Source organism: Hippopotamus amphibius, chromosome 2 (assembly GCF_030028045.1).
Source record: "Hippopotamus amphibius kiboko isolate mHipAmp2 chromosome 2, mHipAmp2.hap2, whole genome shotgun sequence".
NCBI classification, from domain to species: Eukaryota; Metazoa; Chordata; class Mammalia; order Artiodactyla; family Hippopotamidae; genus Hippopotamus; species Hippopotamus amphibius.
In genome coordinates this window covers 131,219,842-131,228,326 of record NC_080187.1, presented here as the reverse complement: position 1 = coordinate 131,228,326, position 8,485 = coordinate 131,219,842, and the positions used below count along the sequence as shown (strand labels likewise).

The 8,485-nt window shown below is 47.1% G+C and overlaps 1 protein-coding gene across 5 annotated transcripts; it reads right to left on the bottom strand.

Moving 5' to 3' along the window:
- Positions 1-1,374: 1,374 nt before the first annotated feature.
- LYSMD4 (LysM domain containing 4) lies at positions 1,375-7,616 on the bottom strand. Of its 5 annotated transcripts, none has more exons than XM_057724637.1 (3): positions 7,562-7,616; positions 5,977-6,266; positions 1,375-3,832 (listed from the first exon to the last, which is right to left on the bottom strand). In XM_057724637.1, exons 2-3 carry the CDS (start codon positions 6,256-6,258, stop codon positions 3,221-3,223), a joined length of 894 nt encoding a protein of 297 aa, XP_057580620.1. In that variant the 5' UTR covers positions 6,259-6,266; positions 7,562-7,616; the 3' UTR covers positions 1,375-3,220. The 5 variants fall into 5 exon arrangements, 4 of the variants coding, with proteins under 4 accessions (XP_057580620.1, XP_057580621.1, XP_057580622.1 ...); XM_057724638.1 differs by lacking the exon at positions 7,562-7,616 and adding an exon at positions 7,291-7,398; XM_057724639.1 differs by lacking the exons at positions 5,977-6,266; positions 7,562-7,616 and adding an exon at positions 5,378-5,968.
- Positions 7,617-8,485: the final 869 nt, after the last annotated feature.

Genomic DNA, 8,485 nt, shown 5'->3' with positions numbered 1-8,485 from the left:
TCCACAGTATAGAGGTTCCTCAAAAAATTAAAAAATAGAACTAAAGCATGATCCAGCAATTCCACATCTGGGAGTATATCTGAAGGAAATGAAAACACTACATCAAAGAGGTATCTGCACCTCCGTGTTCACAGCAGCATTCATTAACAACAGCCAAGACAGGAAAACAGCCTAAGTGTCCATCAAGGGAGGAATGGATAAAGAAGTTGTGATACATGCACACACACTGGAATGTTATTCAGCCATAAAAAAGGTGGAAATCCTGCCATTTGGGACAACACAAATGGATCTTAAGGGCATTATGCTAAGTGAAGTATGTCAGTCAGAGAAAGATAAATACTGTATGATCTTATTTATGAAATCTAAAAAAAAGAAAAAAGAAAAGAAACAAACATAGGAAAAGGTCAGATTTGCGGCTATCAGAGGGGAACAAGGTGGAGGGGAAATTGGAAGAAGTGGTCAAAAGGCATAAACTTCCAGTTATAAGATAAATAAGCACTAGGGAAGTAATGTAGACCACAATAACTATAGTTAACACTGTTATATGGTATACATCAAAGTTGTTAAGGGAATAAATCCTGACTTCCTATCACAAGGGAAAAAGCCTTTTTTTTCTTTCTCTTTTTTTTTTCTATCTACAGGAGATGATGGATGTTATCTAAACTTGTGGTGATCATTTCACAATGTATCTAAGTCAAATAATTATGCTGTACATCTTAAAGTTATACAGTGCTGTACGTCAATCATATCTCAATAAAACTGGGAAAAAATGTTAAAGTTCCCTGTATGAGCCATCATCTCAGGGCCCATAGCATTCTCCCTCAAACTCAGGCACTGCAATTAACGCAGAGGCAATGTGAAGCACTAAGTTGTTGAGGAGGGGCTGTGTCATGGCTGTGGCTGGATGGTCCTGCTCTGGGTGGCCCTGAGGCTTCAGCTTAGTCTCTGCAGCCTTGTCTTCCCAGAGTAAATGGAAGCATCGCTTGCCTGAGGACAGATTCGCTAGGCTTCTGCAATATTAAACAATACCACTCAACCAAAACAACTGAAGATTAACAGATCTAATTACTTCTTTACAATGTTAACTCCCAAAACACACCAAAAATGCAGTAAAATATACAGAAAACAAGCTCCACGGTATCTGTTACGTATACCCAATAAAACAATTTTAAAGCATGTTATGCAGACCCATCAGTGAGACTGTGCTTGTTACCACTTGTTCTTCACCTGTTGGGGGAACCTTGGGCACAAGCCCTGGGTAGGCCTCACCCCTTGGACATGACACCTCCATTTTCTCCAACATCATCCCACATCTTTTAACTCTGAATTACCAACACTCAAATTAAAAAGGAAGAATCAATTTTCCTTCACAGAAGAAATTATTTTATTCCATTTGAAAAAAAATATACAGATATTCATTCTTTGCCTGGCAAAACTCATTTTCTCATGAGAGTCTGAGCCCTGCCTGGTGAGTTTAATGGTGACAAACGTTAGAGAAACCTGTGGCCCTCAGGGGCACAGTGCCCACAAACATTTGGCTGGAAAGCATTTACATAATCAAAACACTTCCTGTAGCAAAGGTTCACAAGTTCATTTATGATGATTAAAAATTATCCTGAAGAACATCTTGGTTTTGAAGAAAACATTTAGTTTTGAACATAATTTAAATTGGCTAACTGAACCCAGGGCAAAATAGTTTTTCACAAAATGAGAGGATATAGAAACTGGAGGCCCATCTCGAGGACTTGTCTGCCACATTCCCCTCCCTTACATAATGAGCGCTTTTAAATTATCTCCAGGCTGAATGTGTCAAATGCCTTAAACCTGCCTAAAGCTCAGCATTTGTGCAGCATGTTTTCCTCCCTGAAGACAGACCTCTCCAAGGCTGAGCCGCCAGCCACCCTGGCCAATTTCCACTCCTCCATGGGACAGGCTCCTGTCCTCACTCCATTCACCCTTGCTCCACCAGGAAGGCCTCAGAGGCCAACCCATGCCCTCCACAAGCCTCTGAACTTTGCACCACTGTTGCCTTGTCAAAGAAGGAGACGGGCAAACCTCAGGTGCCTCTTTATATGGTCTTTCACAGCAAGGGTCACTTCTAGGCCCTCCATTAAGTGTTCAATATTTTAACATTATGAGCTATATTGTGTTCACCCAAAGAAAAGTGACTGAGCCCCATTCCTCTTCTGTGGCTCTAGAAGTCCTAAGAATGGAGTCAAGGAAGCAGCAGGAAGCATGCCCATTCTCCCTGCACCACTCTTCCAGGCACATACAGAGGCCAGGAGACACTGGATTAGTGATCGTTCAGCCTTAGAAGTGTCACATGATGGGACCTCGGTGATAGGCACTCATTCTGCTCCCTACACCTACTCTGCTTCAGACACTGACGAGAAAGAGCTCCTTCCAAGAACACTGACTTGGGGAATCCAGTTAGCAATCACTGTGGAAATGCTCCTCAGGTGAAACTGGACCATGGCCTCCACGTTCTGGCCAGGAAGTGCTGGCTGCACCATGCAGAGCTTAAAACGTGTGTGTGTGTCAGATTAAGGAGCTCTAAAATTACATGCAACAGAACTGCTATTTACCCAATATTATAGCAATTTAGACTTAGGGCTTTTCAAATTCTAGATATGACATTGCCTCAAAAAGGCTATCTGAGGGGGCAAATGTGAAGCAGGGCTTATTACTACCATAATGTGTCACACTCTGAAAGAGGGTGACTTCCCACGGCTACTGCACAACACCTTTGCTGGGGAGACACAAAACATCATTTGTCAGAGCCAGTCAACCCTCCACAGCAGGCAGGGGACAAAGCAAACATCCGGACAACCAAAGCCAGTACCAGGGGCTCCCGTACTGCAAGTCCATCGGCCAAGGCCACTCGTCTCCCGCCAAGCATGTCCAACTTGGGGGCCTACACAGTGCTGCTGTGAAGACACGGCCAGTCCACTATCGCCTTCAAGGAACAGCACCTGTCACGTGTAAATGTCTCTCTTCTCTGGATGCAGGAGGCTGAAGATGCTGGTGCTTCGGCTCCCTCAGCCTTGGATCCGGCGAGTCTATTCCCCATGATGAGTGTGACCGACAACATGACGGTGGCTTCTGAAATGTGTCCATATGTCACAGAAAGAAAAAAACGCTAGGATACGGCCAACGTCGGCCGACGCACACGAGGATCCCAAGTGCTAAAGCTGCCCTGATTCCTTAGAAGCAGCGAGAGCTAGTTCCCCCCGTGGGTGGCCTGACTGAACTGGCTGTCTGAAAAGGGGATGGTTGGCACTGGAATCGCTACTTTGGGGGCTTGTCCTGGAACTGCACTCACTGCCCTCGAGCCATTAGGGACAGCAGTGGTATTCAAGATACTAGGGGTCTCACTAGTAGCGTGTATTTTAAAATAGACCAAATAAAACACTGGTAAAACAATTCCAATGAGAAGCATGATAAAAACAGCATTCCACCACTGAATCCCACAGTCTGCACCATTTGTCGGTGTCTTCAGAGGAGCCGGAAGCGGTGGCTGACTGGAGGTCTCGATGCAGTAACTTTCACTCAAAAAGATTTCTGACTGCACCGCACGCTCAATGTTCTGGTCAATGTCCTTAAAGAAACTCGTCAGTGGGCTAGACGAGGTGCCGGCGCTGCCAGCTCCTCTGTCTGGGTCTGGCTGCTCCTCGAAGCTCACTCTCGTCTCTGTGGATGAGCTCAAGAGGGGTCTGAGTTCTTTGTGGGTCTCTGTTAGGATCCCATGGTTTTTCACTGGAATCTTAATAGATTTCAAAGCATATAAGTCTTGTTCTCTGATGAAGTTGTTGACTTTCTTGATATCTGCGACCTAGGGAAGCCACGAAGACAAACATCATGGAATATGTACAGCTCCTTAAAACTAACATCTAAAAAGTGGCACTTAACCTTTCGGGGTGATGGTCCAAGCCCACACCGCTTAAGAATCTGGTGAACACTGCAAAACTACCTACACACAAAACTTAGTTTAGGCTGAATGACTTTGTTTTTTGGCTTTAACTTAGCCTTAATGTATAGCTTAATCATCAGATTTCTGTTTAGACTTACCAGTTTGAACAACTCAAGATTAGTTTTGGAAAAGACTTCATTGTTTGTTTAAAATGTGCCTTCAACAAAATGCTTTTAGGTGAAACACAATATGGTAAAAGGAGGCTGTAGCTCTTTCTACGTGTAACTTCTGAGGCGACAGTGCCCCTGTCTGGCTGACTTCTCTCCTGCATCAGAACTTACTCTAGTAGCTGTACTATACATTAGCAATTAGCAAGCACAAAGCCTCGGCATACACTAGAACCTAGTGCACCTGTAACATTTTCAAAGCTGTGCCCTCATGATTCTATGACATTTTCTTTCCCAGAAGTACTGTATGGCCTATAAACTTATTTCTAAAATAAAAGCAACCTACAGTTAATTCACTTTGAGGATTTCGCAGCACTTCTTATAATTAGAAACATGCAGGGAATATGCATCAAGGTGGAAACTACAGACTGAAATCTTCTATTCCAGTATTAGGACTCCTGCAGAAAGGAACATGACTGTTTTAAAAAGTAACATAAAGTTTATGACAAACTCCTCTCATAATCAAACTTTAATATTTAAAAAGTAGGGGGAAATGTAAGTCAAAGATAAATCCTCCCTCAAGTTATTGTTTGAAAATTTACCAAAAGCATCAGAGATGGACTCTAAGGTTTTAACTCCTAAGTCCAATTAAACTAGAGTGTAAATACAGCCAACAGACTTTATTCAAATCAATAATCTTCACTATTTTAATTACTTAGCAAGTGCTTTTATCATTTAATTGAATTGGGGTGGAGGACATTTTTAATTTATTATGTCCTGAAAATTAAGGTGTTTCAGATATTTTTGTCTTTGATCCTAATAAGCTAACATCAAATTTACTTACTTCAAATAGGAAAACTGATCACTTATAAGATAAATTATACAGTCCTTTTGGATTTATTAAACATCACTGTGCCAAAAAATCCACTGCATCCATTCAGGTCTTTGCAGGAGAGGATTCAGTTTTCAGCCCTTGCTCTATAAACCATACAGTTTGCCTACAGAAGCTGATTATAGTAGCTTATAATATCATAAGAGTCAAGTATAAATCTCAGTACAACTTAGAGACCACCATGTGTCCCTGGAGACCAGTTTGTTTCCCTGGGAAACAACACCCCCACACAACATGTTGAGTCATTTGACTCTTGTTAGGTAAGTGACAGACCCTTTAGGGATGAAGATATTTTTTAAATAAGTAGCTTATATAGCCTTAGAGAAAGCCATAGAAAGTAATAGCACAGTGCTAGCAAAATGAAATAGTTTCAATCTAGGAGAGAAAATGCAGCAATTCAATAAATACCTTCCTACTTACTTTGCCACTGTTAATCACTCTGAAAGCTAAAAACATAATTAAAAAGAGAAACAGGGTTATATAGATACACAGCACACAAAGGATAGATTATGCAGTTCTAAAAGAGAGAAGGCAAAACTTTACCAATCAAATAGGCTACAATCAGCAAGAAAGGTTTAGAAAAAGAAAAGTAGCAAAAAAACCAAAAAAAACCAAAAAAGGCAAGCATACAAAGAAATCTTGGATAAACTCTGCCTGGCCTCTCTGGCCTCATTTCATTATGTCTTAAATAAAATGTGCTCAAAAGAAAAAAAAAAGTTTCAGAATTTCATTTTGGAGGGACAAGGAAGAGGTGCAGAGAAGGAAATGCCCCCTCACCTGAAATTCCTGACTAATTTCCTCTCTCTATGATGAACGAAAGGTACTTCCACCTGCCTTCCATCTCTAGCTAGACGGGGGTATCCTTTACTCTAGAGCAGGCTTCTCCCAACCACCTCTGGGGGTCAGGGAGGGGTCAGGAAGGGTCCCCACCCTTCAGTGAGCTCTTCTGTACCTCTAAACACAGGGGCTGAAGGACAGGTGGCACCTTCACCTGTGGGGTTTCTTACTTTGCAGCCATACTGAAGAGCGAGCTTGTTGAGGCTGTCCTCCTGGGCCAGCTCCCGCTGCAGCAGCACCACGTCCCCTGCTCCTGGCTGCTGAGGGTGGTGGGCACCCTTCTTCTGGCGCTCCTTGCCCCGGGGCCGCAGAGCCACTCGGGGGGACTCTTCCTCAGAGGAGTCCCCAGAGTCCCCCACACCATTCTCAAACATGTAAACGTGGCTGGTCGGAGTCCTGCAGACCACGGCGGGGCCTTGGAAGGTCTTGGTTAACACTTCCTTCTGCCTCATTCTCTTAACTGAAAACCAAACCCCAGGGTTAATTCCACACAAGGCATATTCATTCCTCTGTGGCTACGAGGAAGACAAGTGTCTCCTTGTTGTGAGAAGACACTTTCCTTTCCCTAACATAAATAACTCAACATATACCACCGGCACAAAAAAATGTCAAAACGTGTTTACGATGGCTGAGATGAAGGGACAGAGATAGGCAAATAAATACACTCTTTTTTTTCCTAATTGCATACTTTCTGCACAGAAAACGAGTCCTCTTTCTTCTCCTTATTCCTCATCCATAGTTATGCCTCCCCCAAACCCACATATGCAGAGAAAACTTCTCTTTTTGGTCCCAGCGTCGTAAAGAAGCAGCTGGGATCCTTGTGATGAGAGGTAAGGACTGTTCCCTACTTCCCTCCTTGCACTGGACCTCTGTACAAAAAATCCTTGCTCAATACTCCAAGAATTCCAAAGCCAAGACTAAGGACCGCTTCTGAGAGGAACTACGAGACTAAATACTCTGATTTTGAAGCGGCTTGAATGATGCAACCTGTGGGGCAAGCTGGGAGAAGATGCCTGTCACACTAAGAAACCCGTGCGGTTTCTCACAGGTGCCTTGGCCCTGAGAACCTCCCCGCGTCTGGTTTTGATTTTCCCTTGCAGACAAGGGCAGACGCCACCCTACAGCCCTTCCCCTCTCCAAGCTGCTCCAGTGATCTTCCCGACACGAAACCTCAAACCCCGGGAACGACAGCCTCAGCAGGAGTGGGCACCGGGTGTTTTCGGAGCCAGGAAGGGGCCCCGCCCGGGGACAGCGTGGCCACCGAGCGACCCCCGCCCTGCCCCCGCCGGCCAGGAGGAGGGAGGGAGGCGACGGCTCTCCCGGGGCCCCGAGGGTCCCCTGCGGCGGCCCGAGGTCGCGCAGACCGTCCCGTCGGAGCGCGGCGCCGGCCACGAGCCCCGGCAGCTCGCAGGCCTCAGTGTCCCTCGGCGCGCCTTCCGCGAAGGGCAGGGGGCCCCCCCGGACGAGAGCCGACTGAAACAAACCTGGGAGCGGCCCGCCCCCCGCCTCAGCCGGGCGGGGCCCCGAGAGTCCGCAAAGGCACGGCCTCTGACCGCCACCCCAGACACCTCTGGCCAGCCCTCGACAGTCAGGGACGCGCGGCACCTCCAGCTTCGGGAGGGTGACCTCAGAGACCCACGAGTGGCAGCGCGGCACCCCTACCCAGCCCGCGAGCCGGGCGACGCCGCGGCACCGTAACGGGCCCACGCAGCCCCCCAGGGACGACCGCCGCGCCCCCTCCCGCAGGCCCGGTACCTCAGCGTCCGGGATCCGCCGAGACCCGCCGCCGCCGCCGCCGCTGCTGCGCCTGCTGATTGGCTGCGGAAATCAGCAGGTCTCCGGGAGACGGGGTCGGCGAGGCAGCCAATGAAATCAGCGGTGGGCGGGGACTGGGGGGGCGAACCGGGCCGTCCCTCCGCACAGAACCTGCGGGGAGCGAGTCCGGGGGCGGGGGCGGGGGCGGGGCCCGGAATCTGGGCGGGGCCTCAGCTCCCGGACTGACCCTCGCCACACCCGCCTCCCTGCCACTGCTGCACAGGCTGGTCCTGGCTCAGGTTTGTGCCTCTGCTCTAGGCTATTAAACACTTTATTATTTTTTTTTATATTAAACACTTTAAAGTCTTCCTCCCAGCTTTCCGCTGAGCCTCCGCTGGCTTTCTCACCCCGCCTGGCTTTCTCACCCCGCCTGGCTTTCTCACCCCGCCTTATGTCCATGGTCTGTAACGAGAGCTCGGATACCTAGCAGAGATGGGTGTCCCCAGCTGAGGCCTGCGGTGGAGAAGGAGCCCTCTGGCTCGGTCTAGGAGGGAGAGGGGGTCTCCGCATCCTGAGCCTTCTCTGGCCTGCACACAGGAGGAGTTGGCTCCGCCCCGCCCCGCCCCGCCCAAGAGGATTAAAAAGAAAAGTTCACCAGTGTAAAACACTGAACTGCGCAAAGACGGACCAAGGAAACAATTTATCAAGTGTCAGATGGCGGAGGACTTCTTAAGCTTAAAGGTTATGGATGAGCTCTTTCACACACTAAAGCACAAACGTTTAAAACTTGAACCCCCCAAAAGGAAACTAAAATTAAAAAGCAAATGGTAATCTGGGGAAAATACATGCAGCAAAAGATTAAAATCTTTGAGAGAGATCTCATCGAATGAATAAGAAACATGCTAAGATCCCAGTAGATAAATA

Excerpts from the sequence above, each read along its gene's own strand:
- LYSMD4 (XM_057724637.1), bottom strand. The coding sequence starts at position 6,258 with ATGAGGCAGAAGGAAGTGTTAACCAAGACCTTCCAAGGCCCCGCCGTG. Across the intron at positions 3,833-5,976 it reads CTCTTCAGTATGGCTGCAAA|GTCGCAGATATCAAGAAAGT; the intron begins GTAAGAAACCCC and ends TGGCTTCCCTAG.